At 37.9% G+C, this 14,792-nt stretch overlaps 1 protein-coding gene across 10 annotated transcripts in view; it reads right to left on the reverse strand.

Annotated features, from left to right (window-relative positions):
- Positions 1-1,609: 1,609 nt before the first annotated feature.
- The window catches only part of CAPRIN2 (caprin family member 2), a 42,343-nt gene continuing 29,160 nt past the window's right edge, over positions 1,610-14,792 (reverse strand). For 3 of the 10 annotated variants that reach the window (XM_037032633.1, XM_037032554.1, XM_037032475.1), the window contains exons 13-19: positions 12,401-12,502; positions 10,961-11,107; positions 8,371-8,539; positions 6,398-6,580; positions 5,555-5,655; positions 3,725-3,788; positions 1,610-2,528 (exon numbers count right to left, since the gene is read on the reverse strand). In XM_037032633.1, the coding sequence (XP_036888528.1) occupies positions 1,960-2,528; positions 3,725-3,788; positions 5,555-5,655; positions 6,398-6,580; positions 8,371-8,539; positions 10,961-11,107; positions 12,401-12,502 (1,335 nt within the window). In that variant the 3' untranslated portion in view covers positions 1,610-1,959. Of the gene's footprint in view, positions 2,573-3,724; positions 3,789-5,554; positions 5,656-6,397; positions 6,581-8,370; positions 8,540-10,960; positions 11,108-12,400; positions 12,503-14,792 lie in introns of all 10 variants that reach the window. The other 7 variants (XM_037032709.1, XM_037032797.1, XM_037033111.1 and 4 more) reach the window with 7 other exon arrangements.

Raw genomic sequence — 14,792 nt, forward strand, 5'->3', positions numbered from 1 at the left:
TCTCCAAAAGCGTACCAAATTTACTCCCATCTTCAGTATAAATTCCCATTTCTCCACATGCTTGCCAAAAATATGTACTTTAAAACTTTACGTATATTTCTCTTTTTTGTACAAACTGTCTCTTCACATCTGTTGCCCTTCTTGGGCCATCTTTTTCTTATTGATCTCCCTGCAGGTACGCATTTGTCTTTTGATATTAGTTTCCCTAAACAGAAGCTTTAGGGGAATAAATTATACATGTCAGATTTGTCCACCTTTAATGGCTTCTGGGCCTCATGTCCTACTTTAGAAAGATCTTCCATACTTCACACTGGTGTTCTCCCCGCAAAAGACAACAAGTCCCACCTCCATATTCGAAGCTCTCACTCACCTCTGGTGCCCCATTCCTGAATATGAAGTCAACCAGTTATCACAAGATACTAAACAAATAAAACAATACAGATAAGAGACTAAAACAAACAAAAAAGTATAGGGAATAGACCACAGGGGGAAGAAAATTTTTTTTAAACTTTACCCTTAAAATTAGAAAATGCAAGCATAAAACAAGAACAATACACATATGTAAGGAACTTTCAGATAACAGAAGGGTACTTCTAAATTTTAAACATAGCAAAAATTTAAAACTGTAAGGCAGGAAGATAAAATCAAGGGAGGCTCCCAGAAAGTGAAAATTAGAGACAAAGAAAGATGAGAAAATTAATGAACTGCTCCAAGGAAGTCTAGCTAATAGATAAATCTAATAAAACAGTAAGCAATGCAGATACAGAATAGCAATAAAAATAAATACATACATACATAAATAAATAAAACCAGGGGTATGACAGAAAGCAAAGAAATAACCCAAGAACAGATTTGCTCTCAGGAGGTAAAACTGATTTGTCTGATGCTTGATGTGTCTGAACATCTAAACGTCATTCATCTTTGTAGCCCCAGAACCAGGTATAAATCAATTAACCCATACACTGGAAAGACTAATAGTGTTTAATTTATTTCAAGGTATGTGGCGGCTCTTGAAATAAAACAAACCTAAGGGATAATGCTTGAGAAATAGAACTAGTGAGCCTCAGGCCTCTAAGTATTGATAATGGGTAACAGTATTTTAAAACCTGGCATTCAACATCTTGTACTGGTGGCAAGTGAGCTGTACTTACCAGCTGTCAACACTTGCCCAAAAGCTGAAACATAAGTATAAAGTTATTGGCCTAATCATTGAAGTAGTGATTAGGAATACCTTGAGACTAATAGCAAGTAGAGGACCTTACTGATGATGAGCCAGTGTTATTATTACCTGTGTATCTTCCTATTGCATCTTGTATTATTATGCAAATATTAGGTACCTGAAGATACTAGGTAACTAAAGGATAGTGCAGATCCAACTGCAACATAGCTTCAAGGAAAAGATGTTTGGCCAATGGAAAACATGAATGACATGTACAATTATCAGAGGAAAGTATCTCCGAAAGGAACTGTTATATATAAAAAGCTTCTTATTTTCACCTAATAATATGAACCCACAGATACCCTTATTCAAGAGTTATCAGTGATGAATACTGAAAATTAAATATTCTATCTCTCAACTAAATGTTTAATCAAAGAAGAACACTGAAAGTGCATGTAACTTTTTTATTGAGGCACAACAAGGCATTGTAACTTGCCTGGACTTGAGGCAGTCAGTTTAGTAAGCTGAACATTAATACAGTTAAGGATTAATGTGCAAACAAGATACATTCACAGCTTGACTAGCGAGGGTACATCACAATTTATAAAGTGCCAGATTAGTGCTAACTGTCATTTGGCTTGAAATTTTTCACCTTGGGGAGGAAAACAAAAATAAGGACCTCCTCCTTTCTCTAGGAATGAAAAACATTTCCCTACACCAATTAGTAACAAGGTCAAGGACTACATTTCCTTTAATCCCACCAACTACAACACCATCTTTTTGTTGTCAATTCTGTACTTTCAATCTTGATAAAGAAGGTAGCCTGAAAATGTAGAATATTTCCAACTACTTCCATAAATGGCTCCCCTGTGCAAACGTAACCATATCTGGTCTCCCTGGAAGAGCTGAAGAATAGCATGATTGCTAGCGGTTTCGTGGTCTGGAGCACCATCGTTGGCGTAGGCAGATACCAGGACCTCTTCATTCTTCATGAGGTTGACATACAGTGGCACGTTCACCGCCAGCTTTAGCATGTGAAAAATGAAAACGTAAGTGCCATTCACTGGGCAATTAAATCTACCAAGCTGAAGATCAAAAGTTTCTCCCAAGTTGTTCAGAAGAAGATCAAACACAATAGGTTGGTCTAATGTTCCAGGGGCAAGATTAGAGGTTCTGGCTGCTGAGAAGGCAACTCGCATCTGCTGAGGCAGGGGATAGACATGAACTGGCAGTATGGTGGCCGCTGGATTTGTCACTGGCACATCCACAGGGGTCACGCTACGGGAGTCGCCTTGTCCAGAGTCGCCGCTGTTAAAGGTTTCGTTGTCTCTTTCTGGGCTGCTCACCTGAGAAGAATCACTCCACCCTGCTGTTTTATTAGCAACAGTGAGTTTCTCATAATGAAGCAGTTAGCTTTGAACACAACATTTAACATTAGTCGGCTACTGAAACACAGACAAAGACACATTTTACAGTACATTCCAAAACAAAAGCAGTAAACTATAGCTACAATGTGCTTTCAAAGATGTTTCTGCCAATAGGTTTTTATGTTCCTATTCTAAAGCCAGAAGGGACTCCGTGGTCTTGTCTAGTGGCCACATTTTTTTTTTAAGATTAAAAGGTTGGGCAACTTACTGCAAAAGGTTGGACAACTTATTACCAATTAAGGTTAGCAAAATCTAAAACCCAGGTTTGAACATTCTTTTTACTTCTTCTTTCATAATTCTCACTGTTCTAATTCTTCACTGATAAACCTACTCAAAGTTTCTGATGTAAAAAAACAAGAAAACTGATATTACATAAAAGAACCAACTTTTAAAACTACTAGCCCTTCAAGGATATTTTGGTATGGTACTAAGCCCCGTGATGAATGCCCCTGTTCTTTACTTCCAAGTTAAAGTGATATCATGAAATGTTTTAAGTATTGAACAAAAGCACTGCTTAGAAGTAAAGCAAAGGCAACACGAATACTGGCTACTTTAAAAAGAGAGACTTTTCCTGTAACAAACTTAATCTTCAGCAATTCTTGATTTTCTCAGTTACACTACACGTTTAAGTAGTACCTTCACATATTAAAAAGTATTACAAGTTTCCTGCTTTTATTGCATTCTTTAATTGTGTGCCTTAATTGTTGCTTATTCCTATCAATGTAGTGACACGAGAGCATTTGCATGTGCCATTATTACAAAAGCCATCACCCTGAAACATCCCACCAAAAGATGTGAAGTTGGCATTGTGGATATACAAGGTGGGGAAAGAATACAAGAAGAAATTCTATATTTCACATACAACTATAAACCTACTTTTTGCACCACCCTAAGGTATATCTAAGGTTAAATTATGCTCTGATGTCAAGAAAATTGAAACACATGCACACTTTTAAATAAATGAAAACTGATTTCCACAGCCTTTCTAAGTAGTCTAATATCTCCCTCGGGTGTTCAGTACTATAAATTAAGCAAACACAACCTCAACAAGATAAATGCTAAAAACAATGTATTTAGGGAGAACTTGACAGAAAATGGTAGTTTTGGGTAAATAAACTACTCAGTTAATTAACCTTACCTCTTGAATTTGCCCGAGGACCACCAGATGTCCCTCCTCTCTTGTAACACGGCTGGAAATTATCCTAAAATAAACATATAACATTTACCTTGGCAACAAAAATGCAAGACAGTACCTGGTTATTACCCAGGATTATTGGCTGGTAATTCTGTACCATTATAAATCCTCGTAGCCCTTTATCCAACAACCAAAAAGGCTCAGATGTTGCCAAACACCAAGAAAAACAATTAAGGCCACAGTAGCAATACTTGCTTAACAACAGTAGCAGCAACCTGACCAATTAGACAGGTTAGTACTTGCAAAAACTACAAAGCATCTAGAGAACACTAGGACGCACAATGCTAGGTTAATGGGAGAAATGGGAAAATGTGGCATGGCCCTCTGTTCCTCGTCTCAGCTAAGAGGAGATAATAGAGCAAGAACACAGGCTACTTCAATCTTGCTCTATCTATAAACCAAACTATAAAGACAAAGTATGTTAGGGCTTTGTTTTGTCCTGGCAGGAGAACTGATAAGAATTACATTACATTAACTGTCTTAGTCCCTGGAAATATAATCTATTAGCTTCAGGGAAATGTGTTGAAGAAGCAACATTTCAAACTGCCTCCAAAGTTCGTTAAAAGTCTGCCTCCATACAAACCATGAAAAGAATACTTAGTTGTGTTAATACATGTAATAAAAAATCGAAACAATACAGAGGGTATACAATGAATGTAATAATTAAGCCTCCCACCCAGACTCAGTCCTTTTTCCAATAGCAACCACTGTTACTAATATCTTGTTTCCTTGGGCAGAAATTTAAAGCAGTGGGCAAAGATATTAGAATACTGGTGTTAAGAACAGACGGGTTCATTACTGAAGTCTACATTAATCAATGCACTCCCTTCACACACAGTACCTGAGAATCATGTAATAACAGCTCATGTGTGCATGTTCAATATACACCCAGCATTATGGTATGTATTAGCTTATTTAACCTTCAGAATATCTCCTAGAGTAATTCTCACAACAAAGTGGGATGAGTACGTAACTGAAACAGACAAAGTAGATGAACTAGAACTCAAAGTTTCAGTAACATGCCTGTGGTCACATAACAGGGGAAGTGGTGAAATCGGGTCAAACTCAAGACATTAGGTCACTTGGTATGTTCTCCACCTCCTTTCAATACTGCCTTTGCACAGTCATCCATCTCCCTCGCATAACTGCAAGCTCTTCCAGTATATAGGTACTTCATGTACTTTCAACAGAACTCAGTGTGGCACCATACTTAAAGGTTTAAAAAACTGAAAATGCTGATATAGTCTATATTTCCATATATGACCAATGACAGGGAGTTCCCAAGGTTTACTAAAGTGAAGTATCTAACATCCTCCTATCAAAGTTTTACCATTTGTAGTAAAGAAAATCTGCTCTGCTACTCAACTCAGAATAAAAATAAATTTATACAAAAAGCGTTTTGCTATACTTGATATCTAGGAAAGTTAACTTTAAGGCAATACAGTAATGTCAACATCACGGGCTTTGGCGTTGAGGGACTTGCATTCGAATCTCAGTTTGACTCTGTACTTGAATGACCTCAGACAAGTTATTTAACTTGTTTCTGAATCCCATTTTCTCTTACAGGGTGGAGGAGTAAATAAGTTAATACAAACAACCTGACTAATAAAGTCCTTAAGACCTTCGAAGTTGTCATTTATCCTCCATGGGCTCCCAGAAATGCTTCCAGCTCAACTCTTCACAGTTTTTACAAGTAAAACTAAGAGTCTTGTGCAAAACACCAGCTTAACATCAACAACTGTACTATTATTCAACTATGGCAACTATTCTTACCCTTTGGCAATAAGGTGTCCCAGGATACTCTCTCGCTTGGAATTGTAGCTGGCTATAATTTCCATTGGAAACTGAAGGAGGTCCTCTATAAGCATCAAAACCTAATACATAAACAACTTACGTAAAATTATGAACAAAATTACCCTAAACTTTTACGTAGTCTAATTGTATTCAATTTGAAAAGTTAAACTGGTCCTCTATGCCAACATTAGATTTATGCCTTCTTTAAGCAAACTCTATTAACATTGCTTGCCCAGGAAGACACCTATTTATAAAATATTGCTGACTTCAAATACGCCAGCTGTAGGAATTTACTATTGCTAGATTGCAGGTAGCAGGGGAAATGGTACAGGGGAAATGGGGTGGGGCAAGGCTCTGGCGTGGAGTACTTTGCAAACAGCAAGCAAGGACTGGAATACTTGGAACCACATTTAAAACTAAAAAGACTATCACTACTATAGTCTCATAAGTTTATGTTTTATCTGTGGCATAGTCTGATAGACAAATGAATAGAAAATAGGCATTCTCTAGGACACATTTTGAGCAATCAAGTCAATTAAAAAAAAGAACAAATTATTCAAATATGTAAATCAAAAAATTCATTCACAGGGGTGGGGAGAAGATGCTTAGCCTTTAGTAACAGGATAAATCTGCTTTTCATATAAGGATTTCCTCTGCTATTGAGAGTACATATATTAGGAATACTACTGTATTTTGCAGAAATAGGACTCCTTTACTACATTATAAATGACAACTACAAAAAGAAACAGGTAGTGTAGAAACGGTTTGAGCAAGTAAATATACAAAATAATTCGGTATAGTTAAATTTTATTCAGAGCATACCTTTATAACTGCCAGGGGACCGATACGTACTGGTTAGTAGCCTCCCACCACGAGTACATCCTCTAACAGATCCCCGGGTACTGCCAAATGGTTGAGAGGGTCTGGGAAATAAATTCGTCTGTGCTGGGTAAAAGGCAAGGCTACCATTGCTTACTTGAATAGTTCCATCAGGATAATTTGCTGCTTAAGGAAACAGTTTTAAAGTCCATGGGTTAAATTGCAATAAAGATTCAATATTCTTTATACTTAAAAGTCACTTTATAGCAAAAAACATTAATATATAATTTTCTCCCTTAAAAAAAATAAACAGGTGCTAAATATGTATGACTAGAGAAAGGCCGCTCTAAACATACAGGGTGGGGCAAAGTATGTTCACAATTATTTGTATGGAAAAATAAGACAATAATCAATAACTAATGACACAAGAATAAACTGTTTCACATACTTGCAACTATAAATTTACTTTTACCCCACCCTGTATATATATTTTTTAAGCTTTAATTTATTTTTAGATAGAGGAAGAGAGGGAGAGAATTAGAGAAATATCAATGTGTGGTTGCCTCTCATGTGTTCCCTACTGGGGGCCTGGCCTACAACCCAGACATGTGCCCTGACTGGGAATCGAACTGGCAACCCTTCAGTTCGCAGCCCGCTCTCAATCCACTGAGCTACACCATCTAGGGCCCACCCTGTATATTTAAATAGAACATTATTCAGCCCCTTAAAAAAGAAATTCTGACATGTGCTACAACATGGAGAAACTCTGAAGACGTTACGCTGAGTGGAAGAGGCCAGTCACAAAAGGATGAGTGTCGTGCTAGCACCTGCACAGGGAAGCACCCAGAGTAGTCAAGTTCACAGAGACAGAGTGGGGTGGTGGCTGCAGCGTTTGTAGGTAAAGGGGACCAGGGAGTCACTGGTAAATGGGTACAGGGTTTCAGCTGGAGAAGATAAAAGAAAGTCCCAGTGATGAGGGGTGGTTACAGCCGCACAACAGTCTGAATGTACTTAATGCCACAGAACTGGGTACCTAAAAAATGGTTACAGTGATGAATTTTATGTTATAGATAGATATATATATGTATACACCCATTCATAATTAAAGAAAAAAAGGCTAAATATTCCAGATCAAAGAGTAAAAGAAAATAAATTTTCACTACTCCTGTAAATGAGAGGGTATATGACAAAAGTATCCTTCAAGTAAATTACCTGCCCTATATTCACAATACAGGTGAGAACAGAATGAGGTCATTTGTGACTAAGTCCAGGGATTTACATGTACTACCTCTTGTGATTAATCAAGTACTCAGAGCGCACAATTTATTTGCTCAAATTTAAGTTTTAGAAGACTCAATGTCTTCTAAAGTTTTAGAAGCCTAAAATACCAGCACTAAAAATCTACAAGTGCTTCTTAAATTAGAAAATAACTACAAAGTTGCTTTTTTAAGAAATTAACTTCTAAGCGATGCTTGTGAACTGAAGTACCCGCTGAGCTAAAGCCAGCCCTAAACCAATCAAAGCATTCAGGTTTAAAAATATGAGTCCAGCCCTGGCTGGTGTAGCTCAGTGGATTGAGCGCAGGCCTGTGAACCACACGATCGCGGTTCGATTCCCAGTCAGGGCACATGCCTGGGTTGCAGGCCAGTTCCCGATTCCTGGTGGGGGACGCACGAGAGGCAACCATACAATGATATTTCTCTCTCTCTTTCTCTCTCTCCTTCCCTTCCCCTCTAAGATAAATAAATAAAATCTTTAAATATGAGTCCATAAGTCAACCAATGAAGGTGTCACCTCTACAGAAGTTAAAATGGTGAACTTTAAGAGAGGAAAAAGGATTATTTGTCCACACTTGAATGTGTAAAGAGAGAATGCTTACTACCCAGGAAAGAACCCCTGAAGTGTCACTACAGAGTCACTTTCCTTTCAAGTAGCTGTCATCAAAGTCTTCAAAATACCATGCACAAAGATCTTACCTGTCTCTTGAGAAAGAACAGCTTGTTCTACATGTATAGCAGGCAGCTGGCACTGAAGTGGTGTTTGTGTACTTGCTGAAGTAAAACTCTGATTATAGCCAGGTGCATAGGGGGGTTCTTTTCTTTCTTGTTCACTCCGTGGAGGCAGAGGTGCATTAACATTAAATACCTTAGAAGACAAGAGTATGCTGAGTTATTTGTGAAGTTTCATAGAAAATAGTTAAAGGTGACATCCAGCAAAAACTCTGCAACTCTCAATAACTTGTATTTAATGGGCAAAGGACTTGAATAAATGTTTCTCCAAGGAAAATAGATGCCCAATAAGCACATAAAAAGATACTCAACATCATCAGTTACTAGGAAAATAGAAATCAAAACTACACTGAGATACTCCATCATACCCATTGAGATGTTTTTAAAAAATAACAGCGTTAGCGAGGTTGTGGTCAAACTGGAACCCTCATATGTTGCTGACAGAAATGTACAGCGTTGCAGCCGCTGCAGAAACAGCATGGTGGCTCCTCAAAAACCTAAACACAGAACTATCTATCATGTTATCCAGAAATTCCAGTTCCAGGCGTACATACATCCCAAAGAATGGAAAGCTGAGATTCAAGTAGATATTTGGACACCTATGTTCACAGAAGCACTATTCGTAATAGCCAAAAGGTGGGAATAACCCATCTGTCCATCAGCATTTGAATGGATAAACAAAATGTGGTCTATACATACAATGGAATATTACTTAGCCATAAAAAAGAAATTCTGATCCATGCTATACCATGGACGAACCCTTAAAATGCTGTACTAAGTGAAATAAGCCGGATACAAAAGGACAAATACTATGATTCCACTTATATGAGGTGCCTAGAATAGGCAAATTCATAGAGACAGAAAGTAGAATAGAGTTACCAGAGGCTTGGAGGAGGGAGGAAAAATAAGTTATTGTTCAAAGGGTACAGAGAGTTTGTTTGAATGATGAAAATATTCTGGAAATAGTGGTGATGGTTGTACAACACTGTGGATGTACTTACTGCCACTGAATTATATACTTAAAAATGGTTAAAACAGTAAGTAAATTTCATGTTATGCATATTTTACCATTGTAAAAAATAAACTTCTATTTGATTTTTGATAGAATAAAATCCAAGCATTACTCTTCCTGCTACTATGCTATCATAACAATGTTCACTGAGAATGAAAGCTATGTAGGAGAAAAGTGTACTCTTTCAAAACTAAGGGTGAATGGAAAAAATCTGCAATTTATGGAGTATCTTTCATGTGGCAGGCACTGCCCTATCCAGACTCTGGCTATTTCTATAAAACAGCACTCCTATCACTCTCCAGCCTCCTTACCCTGCTCCAGTTTTCTTCACAACACACAGCACTTACTGTGTTATAAATGTACTCTTCTCTGTAGCCCCCACCTCCATTACAAAAACATCAATTTGCCATCATAAAGACTTGTTTCTTTTTCACTGACACAACCCCAGTAACTTAAGAAGAGGGCCTGGCTCCATAACTGCCCGCTTTTTTTTGAATGAACGAATGAATGAATGAGCAAAGGAACACACACTGATTCATATTAGATAGAGTTCAAACGTGTAGAGGACAGACTGGCATGAGCGAAAAAAGCAATGTAACAAGAATGTACAAGGCAAGCTCAGGGGACTGGTCTGACAGGTTATACTAGACTTTGGAAGTTAGTGAGTGTCAGGCAAAGGACTTGCAGCTTCCTTCTGTAATGGGCCACTATTTGCACTTAATTGGGAATAGGAAAAAGTTTAGTAAAACCAATGTGGCAATACTGTGCAGGATGGACTGACGAAGAAAGGGGGAAAAGCAAAGGAACTAAGTTGTTCTACATGGGCAAGCAGGAAGTAGTAAGATTAGTGAATGTAGACACCTGAATTCAGACCGAAGCCTGTCCCCTTGCGCCTGAGTGCCACTCCACAGTACCAGGAGTGGGGCATTTAAGCACCATCAGGAAAGCTACTTATTGGCTAAGACTTTTTGTTTTTTTCTAAAGAACTTTTTTATATACTATTTTGTGTTTAGAGAATAAACATACAATCCCAGTTGTAATGTTACCATAAAATTTTAAGCTGCAGTTTGTCATTTATGTAACCCAAAATAGCACACAAATCTGAACAATTCTCTAAGACCTGCATGAGGTCAAGATAGAATCAAATGAAAATTCCAGCTATGATAGAAGACCTGGCTATGTGTTCTCTAGGTCCAGATATTGATGCTATGGAACATCACTAGTGTGACATTAGAAATGGTTAGTATTAAGATGTTGATACAAAATTGTTTCTCACCGCACAGTTCATCACCTGTTTAATAGGAATCCTCAGCTTTGCCTGCTACTAATTTTTGCAAAGGGGAAAATCCTCTGATAAAATAGCCATTCAAAATTCTTGGCTTTAATACCACAGACAACATTTCCATTGGACAAATGTAAATTCTACCAGCCCAACTGAGAGCAATGAAATGGAAATTTTATTCACATAGTACCCAATAACAGATGTGAGAGAAACAATGGCTTTTTAACAATGAACTGCAATCATCATTCACATTTCATACTCACCGTCTGCATGGCTTGAAAGGGTGCTGTGCTAATAGTTACTGAACTACTACTGGCTGGAGGTGACTGAAAGCCCTGTTCAGGGCCCTTTGACAGGGAAGGATTTGGGGAAGCCAGTGAAGGGGGTTGCTTGCATGGAGGAGCTGCTGCCTGGGGAGGAAAAATGCAGCATCAGCCAATCACCTACCATACAGCAGTTAACATACCCTAAACCCCAGACTAGCATCAGTCAGCAAGTTCTATAGGATGACAATTGGACATAGGAATGCAAAAGAATAGCTTTTGCTTACAATTTCAAATCTCATCTGCTGAGGATGCACACAACCATTTGCTTTACACAGCTTGCTGACTAAGTGGAAGAGTCTCACTAACAACCAGCCTAACAGACGAGGCACTGAACTTTTTTCCGAGTATCTAGTCCTTTTTCAAACCCTGAAATGGTATTTTCCGCCAAGTTAAGAATCTAATAGGATTCCAAATTGATACAGTAGAATTAGGCTTTAAATACACCTTGAGTTAGTTCCTCAGTCACTGTTAATTTTTCCCTATTTTAAAATTTTATTAATGGATTTGTGTCAGCTGCATAAGAAAAGAGAACCAAGCTTTATCTAATTTAAATAATTCTTATCTAAAAGAATAACATCCTTTGATTAACAGACTATAAATCCAAGGACTTAAAAAGATACCAAAATTCAATCCAAATCAGATTACCAAGCAGACAACTGTGCTTCACTTGGTAACAAATACTCCCCCTTCTTAAAACAAGGAACCAGTAATTTCAATTTATACCACCTCATTACCATGAAGACTAATGTCCATCTATATTGTTATATCCTATAATAAATACATATTCTTATATAATATTTAACAAAAAACAATAAAACCTAGGAATTGCTTTATTAATCACCCCTCTTCCCCCAAAATCATCCTATCTTCCTATTTCTCTCAAGGATTTGCTCAAACTTATTAGCAAAAACTATCACTTTAGATTTGAAAGCACAAATACTGTAACATGCTTTGGACAAAATTAGCCAAAAAGAGTGTAAATCATTCCAATTGAGTAAGTGCTTATAGTAACACTACACAGTTATTGACTCTTCACAGTTACATGAATAAGATTTTTCTTCTAATGATTCCTTCAACGTAAATATAGTGAAAAACTTTATACCCAATCCTACCTAGAACTTGTCATTGTTTTTGACATTAGCAATTGGACATATTTATTGTACCCAATAAAGCAATACTCTGACAAGTCTATTTACATAGTAAAGTCACAATAAAGTTACCTACGTAAGTTCCAGGACCACAATATCTACAGAAAGCAATACATTAGTACAGTATAAATGTTAAATCGTTCAGCCGATCATGCCTGTAAATCATAAAATAAGCTGGTTCTGCTATTCTTTAAGGCAGAAAAGAAATTCAGACAATTGGCCTATTTACCTCAGGAGTCTCTGAGGTCAAAAACTCTGTTTCAGGTCCCAAAGAAGGCTGATCAGTAGCCAAGCAAGCATTCGAGCTACAAGTAACTGGAGAAGAAGCAGCCTGGACACAGGAAGATATAAAACATTGTAAAAAGCACATTTTGCCCTGGCTGGTGTGGCTCAGTGGATTGAGTGTTGGCCTGTGAACTAAAAGGTCACTGGTTCAATTGAAGGGCACGTGCCTGGGTTGCAGGCCAGATCCCAGGTTGGGGGCGAGCAAGAGGAAATCGATGATCAATGTATCTCTCTCACATTGACATTTCTCTCCCTATCTTACTCTCTCTTCTCCCCTCTCTCTCTAAAAATAAATAAAATCTTTAAAAAAAGAAGCAGCAGCACATTCTGTTCACTTTGTATTCCTTGGGCCTTGAGCTTCCTAATCTTGCTCTTACTGAGCACTCACTAGAGCACAGGTGGCAAATACAAGGCCCACCGGCCAAATTCAGCCTCTACCTTATTTTATGCGGCCTGGTGCCTTGTTTGTACCCGGCAGCAGAGCCAAACTCTCACTTAACTGTTAAAGAGTAGTTACGTTTATACCGTCCTAAAATTACATTCAGCCCTTGGAAAGCAACCACGAGGCTGATGTGGCCCCCGGTGAAAATGAGTTTGATGCCCTTGCACTAAAGCAAACACTATGCTAAGTATTTTACACATACTAACACATTTAATCCAACAATAAGCCTGTGAGGTAGGTACAGGTACTACTATCCCCATTTTACTGACAATCAGGCAGTGGCAAAGAGAAAGATTAAGAATTAATCACACTAAATTAAGTGGCAGAGCTGAGATTCAAACCCAAGCAGTCAGCTACACTGCCTTTCCAGGCCTGGTTAACAAAACTACACACCTAATCCCATCTTCATTTATCAAGATTCTTGGCCCTGGAAACCTGGGGCTAGATTTTCAACCTGGCACTCAGCGGCGGTTCACTGGAAGACGAGCTCAGGGCACACTGAACACTCCAGGCACAGCTCTGCCAGGGGTCACAGTAACTACGCTTTCACACTGAGCAGTCTCAGTGTCTTAAAGAGGTAGGCAGGAAAAAATTAAAGCTAACACTAATAATCTTTATAAAGTAAGAATTGGGAAAAAGAGTAGGGACTAAGACTGTGAAAACTGTGACCAATAAAACACAGGGGGGAGGGCTGCACCTGAGAGGCTAGGAATTCTATGGTACAACCAACATTAGATATGAAAGAATGACCCATAAAAATCTAGCAATCACAAAGTCTGAAGTATCAGTGAATCCACTCCTTTTATCTAGATACTTTGATGTGGTTCTCAGAAGCCCAAGTAATAAAATGAGTGAACTAGAAACTAATTAATAGTAACCAATATCAAACCAGTCCCGTTTCAGTGAAGGGTCATCCTTCCAGAAGGGTAATCAGGATATAACACTTCTTGGGAACGAGATGGGGGCCAAGTTCTAAAAAGGCCTTATGGGGGAAAAACCTTCATATCCTTCAGAACATTTTATGTAACTAAATAAATAGGTACAATTCACTGCAGATCTAACCAAAACATTAGAACTATTATGAGACTGAGTGTTCCTCAAACGTGGCCTTTCTCTTATTCCTCCCACAGACAACAGCCCTAAATAAGTGGGACTGGCTGTTGTGCGGACACAACAAATCTCTAGGTGCTGCAAGACTCACAGATGCTAACTTAAGGCAATTCAGGCCACTTGATAGTCAAGCTTTAAAAGACTCCAACTTTAGAGTCCCAGCCTCCCTCGGTTGGCTCTCCAACCTCCCTTGGTTGGCTCCACTTCCCTCTTATTCCCCACTAATAAATGCTGAAAGAAAAATAAAATAATAAATTAAAATAAAAATGTTAACTAAAAATAAATTAATTAAAAAATTAAAGACCTGAATTTTAGTTAAAAGGTTCACTTAACAAAAAGATAAAGACACGTACTTCCCATTAGTATTTATTAAATATTTAGAAATTATGGCAGTTCCTGATTCCAAATTATTGCTCTTTGCACCAGCTGAAGGTCAGTTTAAGTACTGATGAATAAACACAATGTTACAGACCAGAACTACTAAACTACACCAGTGGCTTTTCAAAAAAATTAATTTTTCCATTAAAGGCTTCATGTGGAACCCTAGTAGCTAAAACAGATAAAATGAAGCTCTTTAGTTTCAGCAATGCCCAGGCTGAGAGAACATCTTCAACAAATATTTTTGAAAACTGAGTCCTACCTTATCAAACTAAATATAAACCATTGAAAACAAATGGTGTTTCCTCAAAAGTTATTGGAAGGGAAGACAACTACTGACCCACCTATTAAAATATTTAACCTATTGTCAAAGCAGCTACAATCAAGAAAATTGCCAATAATGCTT

Source organism: Sturnira hondurensis, unplaced genomic scaffold, assembly GCF_014824575.4.
Source record: "Sturnira hondurensis isolate 20B ecotype Veracruz unplaced genomic scaffold, ASM1482457v3 Scaffold0000362, whole genome shotgun sequence".
Classification (NCBI taxonomy): domain Eukaryota; kingdom Metazoa; phylum Chordata; class Mammalia; order Chiroptera; family Phyllostomidae; genus Sturnira; species Sturnira hondurensis.